Below are 23509 nucleotides of genomic sequence, written 5' to 3' on the forward strand. Positions count from 1 at the left end.
ACAGTTTACCCTTTTCCACTGCTTGGCACTCTGTACAATTTATAGAAACAGTGAACAGGCGGAACCAAGGGGTAAGCAGATTGTCCCATTTTCCTTCCAAGGGTGAAATGGATCTAAAGCTGTAGCTTTGTCACGACACAAAATCTGGTGATTGTGTACAAAATCCATTTTTCTCAGCTCCAAAGTATCACGTTACAACCTCCAAGCTAAGATTAACGTCTCCATTACACAGATTCCATAAATTACACCCAGCCTTTCATCCTCATTTTCTTGCATCTGATAGAAGCCAATTTCTAGGTAGAGACTTCTTAATTGCAGCCAGTAGAATATATTGCTCGTACCAAATGTTTACCCTAAATGACTCCTAATTTAACGTTTCCAAGACATATTACCTAAAATTTGAATGTATAGACAATGTCTATCATAAATATGATCTCCAATAGGACTACATGAACCTCTATAGCCAGAATGGAAAATGGAAAGTCTACCCCAGCAACATATTATAAAAAATTGGCCTCATAGGAATTCCACATAATCTCCAATATCTAATCCCTGTCTCTTCTAAAACCCTAGATATATTTTTTTCCGTTTGTGGATTCTCCCCGAGAGATAGATTTACAATGGAGTAACAAGAAGTTACTACCACGTGGAAGTGGAAAATAATTAATACATTTTGGATTGGACCAAATACTGTAGTGATTATGACTAATCAAGGGGGGGTAACCACTTAAGGCTCAGTTATACTTTGTCGTACAATGGTGTTGCACCGTGAAAATAACTGGCTCACAACGAGCTTGCTGCTATTATATATTGTTTTGGAATGTTTTCACCTAAATTGTAGGTCCTACAAAATAGGGACGTCAGGTGGAAAGTGGTTAACCCATTGAGGTTCCAATTCTACAAAATGTCTTCTAAATCCTAACAGTTTTTTGAAAAAACATATGTTACTATGTCAGTGGTTATCAAAATGTTTCATGTCGAGGACCCCAAAATGAATATGTATTTGGCCGCGGACCCCCATTTCAAAATATGTTGTTCCAGGGACCCCGAGCAGCAAAAAAGATTTGCACACATTTTCACAATCTTTCAAAAATAGCAGATCTACAACAAGATCTACAAGCTCATATGAGCTTGTGTATCTGCTATTTTTGAATAACCAGTGTAAAATTATTCTTTTTAGCTCAAATGAAAAAATGACACAGATGCGTTCCAGGTCTTAATGGGTTAAATGATGAAGCGGACATTATTACATGTAGAGTATAACTAGGAGAGTCATCAACCAACATAAGGGAAGCCTTGGCCGCTGTGTGCTGTGGCTGAAACCATGCAACTACTCACCATTCTGAGACAGGAAGCGGAACACGGGAATGAGCACGTGGCCTGTCCCGGTGACCCTGGCCACCACCTTCTCGTGGTCCAAGATGGACAGACGGATCAGTACGTCTGGTTTGGATGTCTGGAACTGGACTGTTCCCACATGGTCTTCTGGGACCTTGACAGAATAGCTGTGGGAAACGTTCAGAGTGGTAGGAGTGCCCGTAATACTGTATCTCAATCCAACCTCAGAACTGAGCTACGGTTGAACATGGAGCTTTTTCATACACAACAGAATAAGGATGGCTTGAGAGATGGAAGCCTCTGACAACCTGTGTGAATTTGTTAATAAAACACATACTGTAATATGCCAGTTGTCCTCACTACACAGGAATAAAGGTAGCAAGTTTATATTAAATCAAGCATCTTGCAATCAGATAGCTCTTCTAGTACTGTAAAACAATTAGTGAAATTATTAAACTGGCCATACATGCAAATGAGATTGCACGCTTCCTCCATATGCTTTTCTTTTTTAAACATCAATACCCAGCTAAATAACTTCAGTTAAAACATACTAAGATTTGTAAAATATATATATATATATATACTAATATACTGTAATACAGTACACTGTAATTCACTGGACTTCCCACAAAGACTGTTGGAAGGCTCCAGCTAAAAAAGATGAACATTGAACATATTACTATTACTGTATAATATTTAGATCAGTTCACAATGCTATAAAGCAGTGGTTTTCAACCTTTTTCATGCCAAGGACCCCTAAATTGTTATACATTTGGCTGCGGACCACCACTTGAAAATGTTTTGTGCCAGGGACCGCCAAAAGCAAAGATGTCAGTTAATTTTTGCTTTAAAAAAAATATAAATATTCAAAGATATGCACACTTTTTCAAGGTTTTTCAAAAATAGCAGATCTACAAGCTCATAGCGCGGCACCGAGTGCCGCGCTATGATCTTGTATATCTGCTATTTTTGAATAGCCAAAGTTAAGCGGTTAAAATGATTGTGACGCTTATGTTAACTAATTTTGCTGGGGACCCCCTGTTACTCCCTCAAGGACCACTGGTGGTCCCCGGACCACTGGTTGAAAACCACTGCTATAAAGAATAGATTTCAAAGCACTACTTAATTACTGTTTACAAGGCTGGTTTCCTGCATACATCTGACCTGCTACCTGGTTGTGGTTATAAACCTGTCAGATCATTGAAGACACTGGTCTCCTAACTGTACAGTATAAAATCAAAATCTGTTGCATTTAGTCGGTATGGTCCTACACTCGGGAGCAAACCACCTGATGACGTGAGACCTACAACAACTGTGTCATCTTTTAAAAGCAGCCTTCCTATTCTCTCAGGGTAATTGTTAGTTGGTCTCTCTCTTTCTCTATCTCTCTCTCTCTGAGAGTGTGTATGCGAGGTGTTAATGTATCCTATGTGGGTGTTACGCATGAGATGTGTGGGTGGGGTCATAAATTATGTGTCATGGCAATGTGGGGATCAACAAGAGTTTAAAAAAATGCTTTATTTTGTGTGTGTGTGTGTGTGGGTGGGGGGATTACTGTATTTAAACATCTGTATATACTGTCGATACAGAATATATTTTTTATTCTCTTTTTGCGAAGCACATTGAGTTTACTGTTACATAAATACAACTATCGGCAGACATCATGTGAACACGAGCTGAACCTCTGTCTTACCGACATATGATGTTTTTTTTGTTAGGAATGTAGTAATCCCTGAATTCCTTCACAGTGAAGTTGTTGAGTGGAGTCTCACGGGCCAATTCTGGAAGCGGTTCCCGCGAACCAATCAGACGCATTCTCCACTTGGCACCAAGAAGAGGTACTTCAGGTGTCTTCATCTCTGCCACGAAAGTGTAACCAAACTGAAAGAGAGATTTAGACATGACAAGATGTTTTGACTTACAGAGCACCAACAAGAGGTGCTTCAGGTGTCTTCATCTCTGCTACGAAAGTGTAACCAAACTAAAAGAGAGATTTAGACACTTACAGAGTGTGAGAGAGAGAGAGAGACAGAGAGAGAGAGAGAGAGAGAGAGAGAAAGAAAGGTGCAAGTAACTATAAAAGCAAAGCTCCTGCTTATATGGAATACCTTTTCCTCTGTCCTCTACACCCCAAAATCAATAACATCAACCCGAGCATTGATGACGCATACTGTAAGTGCAGATGATCTTTATCACAACATGTACTTTTGACATTCCACACATCATTTAAAACAAGCCTGTAAAATGGCATGTTAAGTGCAAGTCATTGCTTAAGTCAAATACGTAATCATGATAAAATATAAAAGCGGCGTTAACGTCAATCATTTCAAGTTACAAAATAACAAACCTAGAGTACCAAGGGACAGAGAGTTGGTCAAATTAGGTTTTGAAAGCATGTGCGAACCTTGTTGGGCTCATAGACATGAGGGGCTACTTTGTTAAAGACCCTGGGCAGCTCCTCTCCTGTGTCATTGTCTATCACGTGGAGCAGACAGGAGGGCACTGGAGAGTTGACCATAGGCACCAGCAGCATCCTCTTAGGAACCAGGAACACCTCTCTGGAACACAGTAGAGGCAACAGAAGCAACAGTGAAGACGTCAGACTGCTTCTTGTTCAGAAAGTATTTGAGTAATAATTAAATATTGGAAACTTGTTCTGGTTAGTCACAAAAGCAGCTTCACGTGGAACATTTGCATAATTAGGTATTGATGTACCCGTTGTTCAAAGGTGAGAGAGGAATGTCAACGATCACCTTTTTCCTGCACAGGTTTTGACAAGCATACTGTATCTCACATCTTTAAGCTACTGCATTTGTGCAGTGCGCGCATGTGGCTTCATGCCCTAACCTGAAGACCAGAACCCAGGGGCTTGCCGTGGTCAGCAATGGCACAGAGTAATCAAAGAAGGTGCTCCGGGTCCACTCATCCTTCTGGCAAGGGTACAGCTCTGCTGTCTGCTCACAGTGGCTGAGTACATACCTGTGTGACAGGAGTAACAACAGGACATGAGTGTGTGAGAGAGAATTAGTGGGGAGGGTTTCAGCACAGGCAAGATGGTAAGGATTAATCTGCGTAACATTTAACTTTAAGTGTCATTAGGCTGCAGAGGCATGGTTCTTGTCTCTGCTGTAAGAACGCGGCTCATTAAGACGTACACTCAGCTACTCTTGAAGCTGGGACTCTTGTAGCTCAAAAATAATTCTGTTATTCTGTGTGTTCTGGAGAGTGTTCCTGTCAATGATCCCTCTGAATGACATATAATTAACGAGAAAGGGGCAAACAGGCCAGGTGGCCCACTCAGGGCTGGGTAAGAGGCAGAATGTGACATTGCAGTCATGATGGGCAGCATTGCTTCAACTGTATAGGTGGAGGCATGTTAATAATGTGTTTTAAATAGACGTACACATATTCATACCAAACCGTTTCGGTACAGGGCGTTCGGTTCGGTACGGCCGTGTAGGCTACTGAACGAAAAGAAAAGATGTTTTGTATGGGAACATCAATTCTGTATTTTCCGAGTTTCCACATGGCCATATTAAGCGAGCGTACCATACCATACGTCTATTTCCCCAGGAGCGTTGGGGATGAGGAGCGCTTGTTTTTGTTACCTCAATGTCCTTAAATCACTTGTCAACAAGGCAGGCACCCGACAGACAGTGCAGCTTTGCGGCTCGTGAACCGCACCCGAGTGATACACGAGCACGCCAAAGGCACGCTTTACACACAGGACACCACAAAAGACAGCTTCAGCCCTAAAGCGTATCCTGTTGCCAGGTTACCACCGTTTAGTGTCATCATTAAAGTCTCCTGTTTGGGAACATTTCGTTTTTTTTGGTGAGTAATGGATGGTTGGATGCTTCATCTTCAAATGCATGAGCACTGTTGCTGATTTGTGCCAGGCCAATTCTGGAGAGAAGCATTGTGAATGAGAGGGAGGGCAACTGTGTGTGTGTGTGTGTGTGTGTGTGTGTGTGTGTGTGTGTGTGTGTGTGTGTGTGTGTGTGTGTGTGTGTGTGTGTGTGTGTGTGTGTGTGTGTGTGTGTGTGTGTGCGCGCGCGCGAGCGAGAGAGATAGAGAAAGGGACCCTGTCTTCTTCAATCCAAGTTTAATTTTAATATCTACCATAGCCGCAGGAAGATGTTTTGAGTAGGTGGTGCGGTTCAGTCCATTATGCTGCAAACAAAGCAATCACTTTGCATAGATCCTACAGACTACCGCTGTGTGTGTACACCTTGAACACCACGGACAATAATAATAAACACAACAACAAGGAAATAACATAAAAAGGGATTGTTATTTTTTTTTGCAGAATCAAGACAGTTGTCTGTTAGTCCTAGCACTTTAAGGTGCTTAGCGTGCTGTGTGCAATGCTTTTAGTCCTACATCTGTGCCAGTGACCTTGCCCTTGGCATCGAGACCCTGAGACAGTCTGTAATCAGAGATTCCTAGTGCTCAGTTCTTAGTTAAAACATCAGTGCCAGTGTCCTTAACACATTGCCTGCCAGAGTTTTTTCAGATTTTTAGCTGTTGCCTGCCAGGGTTTTGCCATGTTTTTGGTACCTGTTCGCGTAGCCACAGATTTTTTTCCTCCAGTATGATTGATCCCCAGATGGTTTCTAATCACAGATGAGATTCAGGTGTGGTTTCACAAATGTCAACGAGGTCATTTTGACCTCGTTGACATGTTTGGTTGATGTTTCAATATAGCTCAAAAGCAGTAGTTTTAAACCAAAAAACAAAGTGAATTGTTTGTCCGTTTGAATTTTAACATTGAAGTGAATGGAGCAGCAAATCTTCGAACATTTTTAGCTCCTAATCTGTTCATAATTCGACAAGGGTTGAAATTATAAAAAAATGCAAAAAAAAAAAAAAAAGTTTTTTTTTGAAATTTTTTTTTTTTTTTTTCCTTTTTTCCAAAGACGTATATATACGTCATTGGCAGGCAACAGCTGATTTCTAAATGACGTATATATACGTCTTAGGCAGGCAATGTGTTAATAACTGTTAAACACTCAAGCTCCTTCTAACATCAGTCTCTGGAGCTGGTGCCCTGACCATAGCCCCAGGAACATACCATTTGGTGCATAATGCACTCCTATAACCCTATAATCAGAGTGTAAGCACCCTAGAGACTACTCCTGTGTGTGTGCACCTTTTAGCCCCATTGACAGCATCAACGCTGTCAAAGTCACAAGACACAAGGTCAACCAAGTTTTAACCTCTAATCAAATGAATTACTAGCCTAAATGTTTTTACTAAGAGAGGAGACGTACAGCGTCTCAGAGCAGAGCGTCTCAGAGCAGAGCGTCTCAGAGCAGAGCAGTCTCAGAGCAGAGCGGCTCAGAGCAGAGCGGCTCAGAGAGAGCAGTCTCAGAGCAGAGCGTCTCAGAGCAGAGCGTCTCAGAGCGTCTCGTCTCAGAGCAGAGCGTCTCAGAGCAGAGCAGTCTCAGAGCAGAGCGGCTCAGAGCAGAGCGGCTCAGAGAGAGCAGTCTCAGAGCAGAGCGTCTCAGAGCAGAGCGTCTCAGAGCGTCTCGTCTCAGAGCAGAGCGTCTCAGAGCAGAGCAGTCTCAGAGCAGAGCGTCTCAGAGCAGAGCGTCTCAGAGCAGAGCGTCTCAGAGCGTCTCGTCTCAGAGCAGAGCGTCTCAGAGCAGAGCAGTCTCAGAGCAGAGCGTCTCAGAGCAGAGCGTCTCAGAGCAGAGCGTCTCAGAGCAGAGCAGTCTCAGAGCAGAGCGTCTCAGAGCGGAGCAGTCTCAGAGCAGAGCGTCTCAGAGCGGAGCAGTCTCAGAGCAGAGCGTCTCAGAGAAGAGCAGTCTCAGAGCGGAGCGTCTCAGAGCAGTCTCAGAGCAGAGCAGTCTCAGAGCAGTCTCAGAGCAGAGCAGAGCAGTCTCAGAGCGGAGCATCTCAGAGAACAGCGTCTCGGAGCAGAGCGTCTCGTCTCAGAGCGTCTCGTCTCAGAGCGGAGTGTCTCAGAGCAGAGCAGTCTCAGAGCAGAGCGTCTCAGAGTAGAGCAGTCAAAGTGCAGAGCAGTCTCAGAGCAGAACATCTCAGAGAAGAGCGTCTCAGAGCAGAGCAGTCTCAGAGCAGAGCGTCTCAGAGCAGAGCAGTCTCAGAGCAGAGCGTCTCAGAGCAGAGCGTCTAAGAGCAGAGCAGTCTCAGAGCAGAGCATCTCAGAGAAGAGCGTCTCAGCGCAGAGCGTCTCAGAGCAGAGCAGTCTCAGAGCAGAGCAGTCTCAGAGCAGAGCGTCTCAGAGCAGAGCAGTCTCAGAGCAGAGCGTCTCAGAGCAGAGCAGTCTCAGAGCAGAGCGTCTCAGAGCAGAGCAGTCTCAGAGCGGAGCGTCTCAGAGCGGAGCAGTCTCAGAGCAGAGCGTCTCAGAGCAGAGCTTCTCAGAGCAGAGCGTCTCAGAGCGGAGCAGTCTCAGAGCAGAGCAGTCTCAGAGCAGAGCGTCTCAGAGCAGTCTCGGAGCGGAGCAGAGCGTCTCGTCTCAGAGCGTCTCGTCTCAGAGCAGAGCGTCTCAGAGCGGAGCAGTCTCAGAACAGAGCAGTCTCAGAGCGGAGCAGTCTCAGAGCAGAGCAGTCTCAGAGCAGAGTGTCTCAGAGCAGTCTCGGAGCGGAGCGTCTCGTCTCGTCTCAGAGCGTCTCGTCTCAGAGCGGAGTGTCTCAGAGCAGAGCAGTCTCAGAGCAGAGCGTCTCAGAGCAGAGCAGTCTAAGAGCAGAGCAGTCTCAGAGCAGAACATCTCAGAGAAGAGCGTCTCAGAGCAGAGCAGTCTCAGAGCAGAGCGTCTCAGAGCATGTATTTGGCCACGGACCCCCATCTTAAAATATGTTGTTCCAGGGACCCCCCAGAAGCAAAGATTTGAGTATAAAAAAAAAAGTATATATAAAAAAAATATATTCAAAGATTGGCAAACATTTTCACGATTTTTCAAAAATAGCAGATCTACAAGCTCATAGCGCGGCACTCGGTGCCGCGCTATGAGCTTGTAGATCTGCTATTTTTGAAAAGCCAAAGAAATCTAATAATGACACAGATGCGTTCCAGGTCTTAAAGGGCTAATTGAGTGAATCATTGACCAAAGAGTGACCCACCCTGCCGAGTTGATCTATATCACATTTGTCTGCCAAACCAGACGTGCGCGTTCTCCATGTCATTGAAGGATACCCGTGTCAATAACTATTGTTATAAATAAAACGCGGGATAGGCGCTGTAAACCGACCTCATTATACGCTCATTAGCTATCGGCCGGGTATAAATCAAGATGATTAAAAGTGAAATCCATACTAAAACAGAATCTACGGTTTCCTGATATTGAACCTTTGCGATCAATTCGTTCCTGAGTGCCGTCTCCCCAACACCAGACACCCGAATAACCCAAGACAATTTGTGGTTATCAGATGGACACTATTGGAATCGCTCGATTGACAACGAACGGGATACAGTGGCTTTGTGGGCTTGTTCGGTGTTTGTACTTTATACGCAAATGAACTCATTGCAGTGCTAGACAGTAGAATGCGTCATGCTGAAAGCTTTTAACCCCTTCAAACTGGGAACGCAATGTCATTTTTATGATTTCTTTGGGCTATTCAAAAATAGCAGATATACAAGCTCATAGCGCGGCACCGAGTGCCGCGCTATTAGCTTGTAGATCTGCTATTTATTAGAAAAATTGTGATTTGCAAATCTTTGAATATATATATAATTGTTTTTAAAGCGATTTTTTAAAACTCAAACCTTTGCTTCTGGGGGTCCCTGGAACAACATATTTTGAGATGGGGGGTCCGTGGCCAAATACATATCATTTTGGGGGCCCTTGACATGAAAAAGTTTGAGAGCCACTGAATATAGCAACATACGTCTTTTCCCCAGAAGCAAAGGTTTGAGTTAAAAATGTTCGCTTTTAAAAAATATATATATATATATATTCAAAGATTTGCATACGTTTTCACGATTTTGTTTTCTCAAAAATAGCAGATCTACAAGCTCTTTGTAGCGTGCGTGTCGTGTGTGTCTTTGTAGCGTGCGTGTCGTGTGTCTTTGTAGCGTGCGTGTGGTGTGTCTTTGTAGCGTGCGTGTGGTGTGTCTTTGTAGCGTGCGTGTCGTGTGTGTCTTTGTAGCGTGCGTGTCGTGTGTGTCTTTGTAGCGTGCGTGTGGTGTGTCTTTGTAGCGTGCGTGTCGTGTGTGTCTTTGTAGCGTGCGTGTCGTGTGTGTCTTTGTAGCGTGCGTGTCGTGTGTGTCTTCGTAGCGTGCGTGTCGTGTGTGTCTTTGTAGCGTGCGTGTGGTGTGTCTTTGTAGCGTGCGTGTGGTGTGTCTTTGTAGCGTGCGTGTCGTGTGTCTTTGTAGCGTGCGTGTGGTGTGTCTTTGTAGCGTGCGTGTGGTGTGTCTTTGTAGCGTGCGTGTGGTGTGTCTTTGTAGCGTGCGTGTCGTGTGTCTTTGTAGCGTGCGTGTGGTGTGTCTTTGTAGCGTGCGTGTCGTGTGTCTTTGTAGCGTGCGTGTCGTGTGTCTTTGTAGCGTGCGTGTGGTGTGTCTTTGTAGCGTGCGTGTAGTGTGTCTTTGTAGCGTGCGTGTGGTGTGTATTTGGAGCGTGCGTGTGGTGGGTATTTGGAGCGTGCGTGTGGTGGGTATTTGGAGCGTGCGTGGGGTGGGTATTTGGAGCGTGCGTGGGGTGTGTATTTGGAGCGTGCGTGGGGTGTGTATTTGGAGCGTGCGTGGGGTGTGTATTTGGAGCGTGCTTGGGGTGGGTATTTGGAGCGTGCGTGGGGTGGGTATTTGGAGCGTGCGTGGGGTGGGTATTTGGAGCGTGCGTGGGGTGGGTATTTGGAGCGTGCGTGGGGTGTGTATTTGGAGCGTGCGTGGGGTGTGTATTTGGAGCGTGCGTGGGGTGTGTATTTGGAGCGTGCGTGGGGTGTGTTTTTGGAGCGTGCGTGGGGTGTGTTTTTGGAGCGTGCGTGGGGTGGGTATTTGGAGCGTGCGTGGGTATTTGGAGCGTGCGTGGGGTGGGTATTTGGAGCGTGCGTGGGGTGTGTATTTGGAGCGTGCGTGGGGTGTGTATTTGGAGCGTGCGTGGGGTGTGTATTTGGAGCGTGCGTGGGGTGTGTATTTGGAGCGTGCGTGGGGTGTGTATTTGGAGCGTGCGTGGGGTGTGTATTTGGAGCGTGCGTGGGGTGTGTATTTGGAGCGTGCGTGGGGTGTGTATTTGGAGCGTGCGTGGGGTGTGTATTTGGAGCGTGCGTGGGGTGTGTATTTGGAGCGTGCGTGTGGTGTGTATTTGGAGCGTGCGTGTGATGTGTATTTGGAGCGTGCGTGGGGTGTGTATTTGGAGCGTGCGTGGGGTGTGTATTTGGAGCGTGCGTGGGGTGTGTATTTGGAGCGTGCGTGGGGTGGGTATTTGGAGCGTGCGTGGGGTGGGTATTTGGAGCGTGCGTGGGGTGGGTATTTGGAGCGTGCGTGGGGTGGGTATTTGGAGCGTGCGTGGGGTGGGTATTTGGAGCGTGCGTGGGGTGGGTATTTGGAGCGTGCGTGGGGTGTGTATTTGGAGCGTGCATGGGGTGTGTATTTGGAGCGTGCGTGGGGTGGGTATTTGGAGCGTGCGTGGGGTGTGTATTTGGAGCGTGCGTGGGGTGGGTATTTGGAGCGTGCGTGGGGTGTGTATTTGGAGCGTGCGTGGGGTGTGTATTTGGAGCGTGCGTGGGGTGTGTATTTGGAGCGTGCGTGGGGTGTGTATTTGGAGCGTGCGTGGGGTGTGTATTTGGAGCGTGCGTGGGGTGGGTATTTGGAGCGTGCGTGGGGTGGGTATTTGGAGCGTGCGTGGGGTGTGTATTTGGAGCGTGCGTGGGGTGTGTATTTGGAGCGTGCGTGGGGTGGGTATTTGGAGCGTGCGTGGGGTGGGTATTTGGAGCGTGCCTGGGGTGGGTATTTGGAGCGTGCGTGGGGTGGGTATTTGGAGCGTGCGTGGGGTGTGTATTTGGAGCGTGCGTGGGGTGTGTATTTGGAGCGTGCGTGGGGTGTGTATTTGGAGCGTGCGTGGGGTGTGTATTTGGAGCGTGCGTGGGGTGTGTATTTGGAGCGTGCGTGGGGTGTGTATTTGGAGCGTGCGTGGGGTGTGTATTTGGAGCGTGCGTGGGGTGTGTATTTGGAGCGTGCGTGGGGTGTGTATTTGGAGCGTGTATTTGGAGCGTGCGTGTGGTGTGTCTTTGGAGCGTGCGTGTGGTGTGTCTTTGGAGCGTGCGTGTGGTGTGTCTTTGGAGCGTGCGTGTGGTGTGTCTTTGGAGCGTGCGTGGGGTGTGTATTTGGAGCGTGCGTGGGGTGTGTATTTGGAGCGTGCGTGGGGTGTGTATTTGGAGCGTGCGTGGGGTGGGTATTTGGAGCGTGCGTGGGGTGGGTATTTGTAGCGTGCGTGTGGTGTGTCTTTGTAGCGTGCGTGTCGTGTGTGTCTTTGTAGCGTGCGTGTCGTGTGTGTCTTTGTAGCGTGCGTGTCGTGTGTGTCTTCGTAGCGTGCGTGTCGTGTGTGTCTTTGTAGCGTGCGTGTGGTGTGTCTTTGTAGCGTGCGTGTGGTGTGTCTTTGTAGCGTGCGTGTGGTGTGTCTTTGTAGCGTGCGTGTGGTGTGTCTTTGTAGCGTGCGTGTGGTGTGTCTTTGTAGCGTGCGTGTGGTGTGTCTTTGTAGCGTGCGTGTCGTGTGTCTTTGTAGCGTGCGTGTCGTGTGTCTTTGTAGCGTGCGTGTCGTGTGTCTTTGTAGCGTGCGTGTGGTGTGTCTTTGTAGCGTGCGTGTCGTGTGTCTTTGTAGCGTGCGTGTGGTGTGTATTTGGAGCGTGCGTGTGGTGGGTATTTGGAGCGTGCGTGTGGTGGGTATTTGGAGCGTGCGTGGGGTGGGTATTTGGAGCGTGCGTGGGGTGTGTATTTGGAGCGTGCGTGGGGTGTGTATTTGGAGCGTGCGTGGGGTGTGTATTTGGAGCGTGCTTGGGGTGGGTATTTGGAGCGTGCGTGGGGTGGGTATTTGGAGCGTGCGTGGGGTGGGTATTTGGAGCGTGCGTGGGGTGGGTATTTGGAGCGTGCGTGGGGTGTGTATTTGGAGCGTGCGTGGGGTGTGTATTTGGAGCGTGCGTGGGGTGTGTATTTGGAGCGTGCGTGGGGTGTGTTTTTGGAGCGTGCGTGGGGTGTGTTTTTGGAGCGTGCGTGGGGTGGGTATTTGGAGCGTGCGTGGGTATTTGGAGCGTGCGTGGGGTGGGTATTTGGAGCGTGCGTGGGGTGTGTATTTGGAGCGTGCGTGGGGTGTGTATTTGGAGCGTGCGTGGGGTGTGTATTTGGAGCGTGCGTGGGGTGTGTATTTGGAGCGTGCGTGGGGTGTGTATTTGGAGCGTGCGTGGGGTGTGTATTTGGAGCGTGCGTGGGGTGTGTATTTGGAGCGTGCGTGGGGTGTGTATTTGGAGCGTGCGTGGGGTGTGTATTTGGAGCGTGCGTGGGGTGTGTATTTGGAGCGTGCGTGTGGTGTGTATTTGGAGCGTGCGTGTGATGTGTATTTGGAGCGTGCGTGGGGTGTGTATTTGGAGCGTGCGTGGGGTGTGTATTTGGAGCGTGCGTGGGGTGTGTATTTGGAGCGTGCGTGGGGTGGGTATTTGGAGCGTGCGTGGGGTGGGTATTTGGAGCGTGCGTGGGGTGGGTATTTGGAGCGTGCGTGGGGTGGGTATTTGGAGCGTGCGTGGGGTGGGTATTTGGAGCGTGCGTGGGGTGGGTATTTGGAGCGTGCGTGGGGTGTGTATTTGGAGCGTGCGTGGGGTGTGTATTTGGAGCGTGCGTGGGGTGGGTATTTGGAGCGTGCGTGGGGTGTGTATTTGGAGCGTGCGTGGGGTGGGTATTTGGAGCGTGCGTGGGGTGTGTATTTGGAGCGTGCGTGGGGTGTGTATTTGGAGCGTGCGTGGGGTGTGTATTTGGAGCGTGCGTGGGGTGTGTATTTGGAGCGTGCGTGGGGTGTGTATTTGGAGCGTGCGTGGGGTGGGTATTTGGAGCGTGCGTGGGGTGGGTATTTGGAGCGTGCGTGGGGTGTGTATTTAGAGCGTGCGTGGGGTGTGTATTTGGAGCGTGCGTGGGGTGGGTATTTGGAGCGTGCGTGGGGTGGGTATTTGGAGCGTGCCTGGGGTGGGTATTTGGAGCGTGCGTGGGGTGGGTATTTGGAGCGTGCGTGGGGTGTGTATTTGGAGCGTGCGTGGGGTGTGTATTTGGAGCGTGCGTGGGGTGTGTATTTGGAGCGTGCGTGGGGTGTGTATTTGGAGCGTGCGTGGGGTGTGTATTTGGAGCGTGCGTGGGGTGTGTATTTGGAGCGTGCGTGGGGTGTGTATTTGGAGCGTGCGTGGGGTGTGTATTTGGAGCGTGCGTGGGGTGTGTATTTGGAGCGTGTATTTGGAGCGTGCGTGTGGTGTGTCTTTGGAGCGTGCGTGTGGTGTGTCTTTGGAGCGTGCGTGTGGTGTGTCTTTGGAGCGTGCGTGTGGTGTGTCTTTGGAGCGTGCGTGGGGTGTGTATTTGGAGCGTGCGTGGGGTGTGTATTTGGAGCGTGCGTGGGGTGTGTATTTGGAGCGTGCGTGGGGTGGGTATTTGGAGCGTGCGTGGGGTGGGTATTTGTAGCGTGCGTGTGGTGTGTCTTTGTAGCGTGCGTGTGGTGTGTCTTTGTAGCGTGCGTGTGGTGTGTCTTTGTAGCGTGCGTGTGGTGTGTCTTTGTAGCGTGCGTGTGGTGTGTCTTTGTAGCGTGCGTGTGGTGTGTCTTTGTAGCGTGCGTGTGGTGTGTCTTTGTAGCGTGCGTGTGGTGTGTCTTTGTAGCGTGCGTGTGGTGTGTCTTTGTAGCGTGCGTGTGGTGTGTCTTTGTAGCGTGCGTGTGGTGTGTCTTTGTAGCGTGCGTGTGGTGTGTCTTTGTAGCGTGCGTGTGGTGTGTCTTTGTGGCGTGCGTGTGGTGTGTCTTTGTAGCGTGCGTGTGGTGTGTCTTTGTAGCGTGCGTGTCTCAGAGCAGAGCGTCTCAGAGCAGAGCAGTCTAAGAGCAGAGCAGTCTCAGAGCAGAGCATCTCAGAGAAGAGCGTCTCAGCGCAGAGCGTCTCAGAGCAGAGCGTCTCAGAGCAGAGCAGTCTCAGAGCAGAGCGTCTCAGAGCAGAGCAGTCTCAGAGCAGAGCGTCTCAGAGCAGAGCAGTCTCAGAGCAGAGCGTCTCAGAGCGGAGCAGTCTCAGAGCAGAGCGTCTCAGAGCAGAGCTTCTCAGAGCAGAGCGTCTCAGAGCGGAGCAGTCTCAGAGCAGAGCAGACTCAGAGCAGAGCGTCTCAGAGCAGAGCGTCTCAGAGCAGAGCGTCTCAGAGCGGAGCAGTCTCAGAGCAGAGCGGAGCGTCTCAGAGCGGAGCGTCTCAGAGAAGAGAAGCCTCAGAGCAGAGCGTCTCAGAGCGGAGCAGTCTCAGAGCAGAGCGTCTCAGAGAAGAGCAGTCTCAGAGCAGAGCGTCTCAGAGCAGAGCGTCTCAGAGCAGAGCGTCTCAGAGCAGAGCGTCTCAGAGCACAGCAGAGCGTCTCAGAGCAGAGCGTCTCAGAGCGGAGCAGAGCGGAGCGTCTCAGAGCAGAGCGTCTCAGAGAAGAGCAGTCTCAGAGCAGAGCGTCTCAGAGCGGAGCAGTCTCAGAGCAGAGCGTCTCAGAGCGGAGCAGTCTCAGAGCAGAGCAGTCTCAGAGCAGAGCGTCTCAGAGCAGTCTCGGAGCGGAGCAGAGCGTCTCGTCTCAGAGCGTCTCGTCTCAGAGCGGAATGTCTCAGAGCAGAGCGTCTCAGAGCGGAGCAGTCTCAGAGCAGAGCAGTCTCAGAGCGGAGCAGTCTCAGAGCAGAGCAGTCTCAGAGCAGAGTGTCTCAGAGCAGTCTCGGAGCGGAGCAGAGCGTCTCGTCTCAGAGCGTCTCGTCTCAGAGCGGAGTGTCTCAGAGCAGAGCAGTCTCAGAGCAGAGCGTCTCAGAGCAGAGCAGTCTAAGAGCAGAGCAGTCTCAGAGCAGAACATCTCAGAGAAGAGCGTCTCAGAGCAGAGCAGTCTCAGAGCAGAGCGTCTCAGAGCAGAGCAGTCTCAGAGCAGAGCGTCTCAGAGCAGAGCAGTCTCAGAGCAGAGCGTCTCAGAGCAGAGCAGTCTCAGAGCAGAGCGTCTCAGAGCAGAGCAGTCTCAGAGCAGAGCGTCTCAGAGCAGAGCGTTTCAGAGCGGAGCGGAGCAGAGCGTCTCAGAGCGGAGCGGAGCAGAGCGTCTCAGAGCAGAGCGGAGCGTCTCAGAGCGGAGCGGAGCAGAGCGTCTCAGAGCAGAGCGGAGCGTCTCAGAGCGGAGCGTCTCAGAGCGGAGCGTCTCAGAGCAGAGCGGAGCGGAGCAGAGCGTCTCAGAGCGGAGCGGAGCAGAGCGGAGCATCTCAGAGCGGAGCGGAGCAGAGCGTCTCAGAGCGGAGCGGAGCAGAGCGTCTCAGAGCAGAGCGGAGCATCTCAGAGCGGAGCGGAGCGTCTCAGAGCGGAGCGGAGCGTCTCAGAGCAGAGCGTCTCAGATTAGAGCGGAGCGGAGCGTCTCAGAGCAGAGCGTCTCAGAGCGGAGCGTCTCAGAGCAGAGCGTCTCAGAGCAGAGCGGAGCGGAGCGTCTCAGAGCAGAGTGTCTCAGAGCAGAGCGTCTCAGAGCGGAGCGGAGCAGAGCGTCTCAGAGCGGAGCATCTCAGAGCGGAGCGGAGCAGAGCGTCTCAGAGCAGAGTGTCTCAGAGCGGAGCGTCTCAGAGCGGAGCGGAGCAGAGCAGAGCGTCTCAGAGCAGAAAGTCTCAGAGCGGAGCGTCTCAGAGCGGAGCGTCTCAGAGCGGAGCAGAGCGGAGCATCTCAGAGCGGAGCGGAGCAGAGCGTCTCAGAGCGGAGCGGAGCAGAGCGTCTCAGAGCGGAGCGTCTCAGAGCAGAGCGTCTCAGAGCAGAGCGGAGCGGAGCGTCTCAGAGCAGAGCGTCTCAGAGCGGAGCAGAGCGTCTCAGAGCGGAGCGGAGCAGAGCGTCTCAGAGCGGAGCGGAGCAGAGCGTCTCAGAGCAGAGCGGAGCATCTCAGAGCGGAGCGGAGCGTCTCAGAGCAGAGCGTCTCAGAGCAGAGCGGAGCGTCTCAGAGCGGAGCGGAGCAGAGCGTCTCAGAGCAGAGCGTCTCAGAGCAGAGCGTCTCAGAGCGGAGCGTCTCAGAGCGTCTCAGAGCGGAGCAGTCTCAGAGCAGAGCGTCTCAGAGCGGAGCGGAGCAGAGCGTCTCAGAGCAGAGTGTCTCAGAGCGGAGCGTCTCAGAGCGGAGCGGAGCAGAGCAGAGCGTCTCAGAGCAGAAAGTCTCAGAGCGGAGCAGAGCGTCTCAGAGCGGAGCGTCTGAGACGTCTCAGAGCATCTCAGAGCAGAGCGTCTCAGAGCGGAGCGTCTCAGAGCAGAGCAGTCTCAGAGCAGAGGGTCTCAGAGCAGAGCGTCTCAGAGAAGAGCGTCTCAGAGCAGAGCGTCTCAGAGCAGAGCGGAGCGTCTCAGAGCGGAGCGTCTCAGAGCAGAGCGTCTCAGAGCAGAGCATCTCAGAGCGGAGCAGAGCGTCTCAGAGCAGAGCATCTCAGAGCGGAGCGTCTCGGAGCGTCTCAGAGCGGAGCGTCTCAGAGCGGAGCGTCTCAGAGCAGAGCAGTCTCAGAGCAGAGCGGAGCATCTCAGAGCGGAGCGTCTCAGAGCGGAGCAGAGCGTCTCAGAGCAGAGCATCTCAGAGCGTCTCAGAGCGGAGCAGTCTCAGAGCAGAGCGTCTCGGAGCGTCTCAGAGCAGAGCGTCTCAGAGCAGAGTGTCTCAGAGCGGAGCAGTCTCAGAGCAGAGCGTCTCAGAGCAGAGCAGTCTCAGAGCAGAGCGTCTCAGAGCAGAGCAGTCTCAGAGCAGAGCGTCTCAGAGCAGAGCGTCTCAGAGCGGAGCAGTCTCAGAGCAGAGCGTCTCGGAGCGTCTCAGAGCAGAGCGTCTCAGAGCAGAGCGTCTCAGAGCGGAGCAGTCTCAGAGCAGAGCGTCTCAGAGCAGAGCGTCTCAGAGCAGAGCGTCTCAGAGCAGAGCAGTCTCAGAGCAGAGCGTCTCAGAGCGGAGCGTCTGAGACGTCTCAGAACGTCTCGGAGCGTCTCAGAGCGGAGTAGTCTCAGAGCGGAGCAGAGCGGAGCAGAGCGTCTCAGAGCGGAGCAGAGCGTCTCAGAGCAGAGCGTCTCAGAGCGGAGCAGAGCGTCTCAGAGCGGAGCGTCTCAGAGCGGAGCGTCTCAGAGCAGAGCGTCTCAGAGCAGAGCGTCTCAGAGCGGAGCGGAGCAGAGCGTCTCAGAGCAGAGTGTCTCAGAGCGGAGCGTCTCAGAGCGGAGCAGAGCGGAGCATCTCAGAGCGGAGCGGAGCAGAGCGTCTCAGAGCGGAGCGGAGCAGAGCGTCTCAGAGCGGAGCGTCTCAGAGCAGAGCGGAGCGTCTCAGGGCAGAGCGTCTCAGAGCGGAGCGGAGCAGAGCGTCTCAGAGCGGAGCGTCTCAGAGCGGAGCGGAGCAGAGCGTCTCAGAGCGGAGCGTCTCAGAGCGGAGCGGAGCAGAGCGTCTCAGAGCGTCTCAGAGCGGAGTGTCTCAGAGCAGAGCATCTCAGAGCGGAGCAGAGCGTCTCAGAGTAGAGCATCTCAGAGCGGAGCGTCTCGGAGCGTCTCAGAGCGGAGCGTCTCAGAGCGGAGCGTTTCAGAGCAGAGCAGTCTCAGAGCAGAGCGGAGCATCTCAGAGCGGAGCGTCTCAGAGCGGAGCAGAGCGTCTCAGAGCAGAGCATCTCAGAGCGTCTCAGAGCGGAGCAGTCTCAGAGCAGAGCGTCTCGGAGCGTCTCGGAGCGTCTCAGAGCAGAGCAGTCTCAGAGCAGAGCGTCTCAGAGCAGAGCAGTCTCAGAGCAGAGCGTCTCAGAGCAGAGCGTCTCAGAGCAGAGCAGTCTCAGAGCAGAGCGTCTCGGAGCGTCTCGGAGCGTCTCAGAGCAGAGCGTCTCAGAGCAGAGCGTCTCAGAGCGGAGCAGTCTCAGAGCAGAGCGTCTCAGAGCAGAGCGTCTCAGAGCAGAGCGTCTCAGAGCGGAGCAGTCTCAGAGCAGAGCGTCTCAGAGCGGAGCGTCTGAGACGTCTCAGAACGTCTCGGAGCGTCTCAGAGCGGAGTAGTCTCAGAGCGGTCTCAGAGCGGAGCAGAGCATCTCAGAGCGGAGCGTCTCAGAGCGGAGCGTCTCAGAGCGTCTCAGAGCGGAGCGTCTCAGAGCAGAGCGGAGCGTCTCAGAGCAGAGCGGAGCGTCTCAGAGCAGAGCGTCTCAGAGCAGAGCAGTCTCAGAGCGGAGCAGAGCGTCTCAGAGCGGAGCGTCTCAGAGCGGAGCGTCTCAGAGCGGAGCAGTCTCAGAGCGGAGCGTCTCAGAGCGGAGCGTCTCAGAGCGGAGCAGTCTCAGAGCGGAGCGTCTCAGAGCGGAGCGTCTCAGAGCGGAGCGTCTCAGAGCGGAGCAGAGCGGAGCAGAGCGGAGCAGAGCGTCTCAGAGCAGAGCAGTCTCAGAGCAGAGCGTCTCAGAGCAGAGCATCTCAGAGCAGATCATCTCAGAGCAGAGCAGTCTCAGAGCAGAGCGTCTCAGAGCAGAGCAGTCTCAGAGCAGAGCAGTCTCAGAGCAGAGCGTCTCAGAGCAAAGCATCTCAGAGCAAAGCATCTCAGAGAAGAGCGTCTCAGAGCGGAGCGGAGCAGAGCGTCTCAGAGCGGAGCAGAGCGTCTCAGAGCAGAGCGGAGCATCTCAGAGCGTCTCAGAGCGGAGCGGAGCAGAGCGGAGCAGAGCGGAGCAGAGCGGAGCAGAGCGTCTCAGAGCGGAGCGGAGCGGAGCATCTCAGAGCGGAGCGGAGCAGAGCGTCTCAGAGCAGAGTGTCTCAGAGCGGAGCGTCTCAGAGCGGAGCGGAGCAGAGCAGAGCGTCTCAGAGCAGAAAGTCTCAGAGCGGAGCAGAGCGTCTCAGAGCGGAGCGTCTGAGACGTCTCAGAGCATCTCAGAGCAGAGCGTCTCAGAGCGGAGCGTCTCAGAGCAGAGCAGTCTCAGAGCAGAGCGTCTCAGAGCAGAGCGTCTCAGAGAAGAGCGTCTCAGAGCAGAGCGTCTCAGAGCAGAGCGGAGCGTCTCAGAGCGGAGCGTCTCAGAGCAGAGTGTCTCAGAGCAGAGCATCTCAGAGCGGAGCAGAGCGTCTCAGAGTAGAGCATCTCAGAGCGGAGCGTCTCGGAGCGTCTCAGAGCGGAGCGTCTCAGAGCGGAGCGTTTCAGAGCAGAGCAGTCTCAGAGCAGAGCGGAGCATCTCAGAGCGGAGCGTCTCAGAGCGGAGCAGAGCGTCTCAGAGCAGAGCATCTCAGAGCGTCTCAGAGCGGAGCAGTCTCAGAGCAGAGCGTCTCGGAGCGTCTCGGAGCGTCTCAGAGCAGAGCAGTCTCAGAGCAGAGCGTCTCAGAGCAGAGCAGTCTCAGAGCAGAGCGTCTCAGAGCAGAGCGTCTCAGAGCAGAGCAGTCTCAGAGCAGAGCGTCTCGGAGCGTCTCGGAGCGTCTCAGAGCAGAGCGTCTCAGAGCAGAGCGTCTCAGAGCGGAGCAGTCTCAGAGCAGAGCGTCTCAGAGCAGAGCGTCTCAGAGCAGAGCGTCTCAGAGCGGAGCAGTCTCAGAGCAGAGCGTCTCAGAGCGGAGCGTCTGAGACGTCTCAGAACGTCTCGGAGCGTCTCAGAGCGGAGTAGTCTCAGAGCGGTCTCAGAGCGGAGCAGAGCATCTCAGAGCGGAGCGTCTCAGAGCGGAGCGTCTCAGAGCGGAGCAGAGCGTCTCAGAGCAGAGCGTCTCAGAGCGGAGCGTCTCAGAGCGTCTCAGAGCGTCTCAGAGCGGAGCGGAGCGTCTCAGAGCAGAGCGTCTCAGAGCAGAGCAGTCTCAGAGCAGAGCGTCTCAGAGCAGAGCGGAGCGTCTCAGAGCGGAGCGTCTCAGAGCAGAGTGTCTCAGAGCAGAGCATCTCAGAGCGGAGCAGAGCGTCTCAGAGTAGAGCATCTCAGAGCGGAGCGTCTCGGAGCGTCTCAGAGCGGAGCGTCTCAGAGCGGAGCGTTTCAGAGCAGAGCAGTCTCAGAGCAGAGCGGAGCATCTCAGAGCGGAGCGTCTCAGAGCGGAGCAGAGCGTCTCAGAGCAGAGCATCTCAGAGCGTCTCAGAGCGGAGCAGTCTCAGAGCAGAGCGTCTCGGAGCGTCTCGGAGCGTCTCAGAGCAGAGCAGTCTCAGAGCAGAGCGTCTCAGAGCAGAGCAGTCTCAGAGCAGAGCGTCTCAGAGCAGAGCGTCTCAGAGCAGAGCAGTCTCAGAGCAGAGCGTCTCGGAGCGTCTCGGAGCGTCTCAGAGCAGAGCGTCTCAGAGCAGAGCGTCTCAGAGCGGAGCAGTCTCAGAGCAGAGCGTCTCAGAGCAGAGCGTCTCAGAGCAGAGCGTCTCAGAGCGGAGCAGTCTCAGAGCAGAGCGTCTCAGAGCGGAGCGTCTGAGACGTCTCAGAACGTCTCGGAGCGTCTCAGAGCGGAGTAGTCTCAGAGCGGAGCAGAGCGGAGCAGAGCATCTCAGAGCGGAGCGTCTCAGAGCGGAGCGTCTCAGAGCGGAGCAGAGCGTCTCAGAGCAGAGCGTCTCAGAGCGGAGCGTCTCAGAGCGTCTCAGAGCGTCTCAGAGCGGAGCGGAGCGTCTCAGAGCAGAGCGTCTCAGAGCAGAGCAGTCTCAGAGCGGAGCAGAGCGTCTCAGAGCGGAGCGTCTCAGAGCGGAGCAGTCTCAGAGCGGAGCGTCTCAGAGCGGAGCGTCTCAGAGCGGAGCAGTCTCAGAGCGGAGCGTCTCAGAGCCGGAGCAGAGCGTCTCAGAGCAGAGCAGTCTCAGAGCAGAGCGTCTCAGAGCAGAGCATCTCAGAGCAGATCGTCTCAGAGCGGAGCAGAGCGTCTCAGAGCAGAGCAGTCTCAGAGCAGAGCGTCTCAGAGCAGAGCATCTCAGAGCAGATCATCTCAGAGCAGAGCAGTCTCAGAGCAGAGCGTCTCAGAGCAGAGCAGTCTCAGAGCAGAGCAGTCTCAGAGCAGAGCGTCTCAGAGCAAAGCATCTCAGAGCAAAGCATCTCAGAGAAGAGCGTCTCAGAGAAGAGCGTCTCAGAGCAGAGCGTCTCAGAGTGTCTCAGAGCAGAGTGTCTCAGAGCAGAGCAGTCTCAGAGCAGAGCGTCTCAGAGCAGAGCGTCTCAGAGCAGAGCAGTCTCAGAGCAGAGCAGTGTCAGAGCAGAGCGTCTCAGAGCAGAGCGTCTCAGAGCAGAGCAGTCTCAGAGCAGAGCGTCTCAGAGCATACAGTATATACCTATTTTAACAAGACGGACATTAAGGGCAAGTACACACTGCAGGACCTTAAAGTTGTCGGGGGGTCATCTGATCGTTAAGCATAACACACTGCAGGAGTTTATTCCTTGAAATCGGCTGTCATAATATCGTTGTGGTCTTCACAGCACGATTGATCCCCGACAAGGGCTGACACACTGTAGGATAGTTCACTAGGATGCTATCTCCAGAGTCAGACCCAATACATACATTTTTGTTTATTCCAATTCATTTTAATCGAGGTATCCCGTGATATGCCTCTCCCCCCCTCTCTCTCTCTCTCTCTCTCTCTCTCTCTCTCTCTCTCTCTCTCTCTCTCTCTCTCTCTCTCTCTCTCTCTCTCTCTCTCTCTCTCTCTCTCTCTCTCTCTCTCTCTCTCTCTCTCTCTCTCTCTCTCTCTCTCTCTCTCTCTCTCTCTCTCTCTCTCTCTCTCTCTCTCTCTCTCTCTCTGCAAGTGCGCTAATTCCGCTGTGACAGTTGCCATGTCCGCTTATTATAAGCGACTTTGGGATTATTTTTCTGTAAAGTTGCTTGAAAGTGTAGTTGCTTTTTTGGCCTTGTTTCCTAATGTTGTTTGAACCAGTTGTTCTCAAACATTTTCATGGCAAGGACCCCCAAATTAATATTTGTCCGCAGATGCGCAGACCTCCCCCTTCTGAAAATATGTTGTGCCATAGACCCCCATACAAGATCTGTGTGGATTTGGAAAATACTCCACAACCCCCCCCCCCCCAATGTCTTCTTTAAAAATAGCCTATCTACAACGTGAGCTTGTAGATTGGCTATTTTCAAATATCCAATGTATTTGTAAATAGGTTTAAAGTGCTCAAGTGGCCTTTTCTTGGGCTTGTTTTCATAGACCTGGTTGCTTATTTCTCTCGCAACATCTGGCAACGCTGTTCAGACACAGCGTGTGTCACAGGCATGCTGCACTCACAGACACACACACACACACACACACAGAGAGAGAGAGAGCTCTCGCTCTGTCTCTGTCTCTCTGTACAATTCCTCTAAAATAAACAGCCCACCAGGCTCGCTCACTTTCTCATTTAGTTTTATAATGTTAACTTAATACAGGACTGGAAGGTAATATTGTGGTAGGGACTGTTTGTTGTGGTCAGATCCAGCGACGCTCCCCTAGCCACGGTTGCTGTAATGTGCTCTCATTGGCTGCAGCGTGGATTTGCTCGCAGAATGGTCTCGGCTCCTTTCACACTGTATGATATTGTCTCTTGTCCTGTCCCAGACAGAGATGAATATCTAACAATTTAGATATCTGAAAAGCCGTCGCAGAGCGGAGAATCGCGGCCACATCGGGTCGCAGAGCCTTTCACACACACAGAGCATTTTCTCGCCGATCAAAGGCCGATCTGCGTCAGGTCGGGAGGTTTTGTCGGCGAGCGCCAAAAAATGTCGGCGACAGCAATATCGGACCTAATGTCTTGTAGTGTGTACCTGCCCTAACTCTCTCTCTCTCATTCTTTCTCACAAAGCCGACACTTGCATTTCAACTTTGATTGGCAGATTATAAAAACATAAGTGACACAAAGAATTAACAATCAGACTGTAGATTAGTGGGAAATCCATTCAGAATCACGCGTAGCATCTTACGAGACCACTGACATGCGTTGTGCATACGTTAGGCCAGAAACATATAATAACAAACACATTGCTTAACTAGAAAAAAGTGCTCCTGGTGGCGCTATAATAGGCCAATGTGAAAATGGTGCCATTTATTCTTAGGTCTTTCACGGCAATCAGACACAGCATTCATGATTTGAGGCATTTTGTTCCAAAAATGTGTTTTGCTAAATTAGACCTGCTGGTGGCGCTATAACAGGCCAATGTGAAA

At 52.3% G+C, this 23509-nt stretch overlaps 1 protein-coding gene across 1 annotated transcript in view; it reads right to left on the reverse strand.

Moving 5' to 3' along the window:
* The window catches only part of adgb (androglobin), a gene marked incomplete at both ends in the record, with an annotated part of 81618 nt that overhangs the window by 13073 nt on the left and 45036 nt on the right, over positions 1 to 23509 (reverse strand). Inside the window, 4 exons of the mRNA XM_084082099.1 lie at positions 1339 to 1505; positions 3032 to 3219; positions 3743 to 3896; positions 4186 to 4317. Coding sequence (XP_083938225.1) covers positions 1339 to 1505; positions 3032 to 3219; positions 3743 to 3896; positions 4186 to 4317 — 641 coding nt within the window. The remainder of the gene's footprint in view (positions 1 to 1338; positions 1506 to 3031; positions 3220 to 3742; positions 3897 to 4185; positions 4318 to 23509) is intronic.

The sequence above is a fragment of the Gymnoscopelus microlampas genome, assembly GCF_963454915.1.
Source record: "Gymnoscopelus microlampas genome assembly, chromosome: 16".
NCBI lineage: Eukaryota > Metazoa > Chordata > Actinopteri > Myctophiformes > Myctophidae > Gymnoscopelus > Gymnoscopelus microlampas.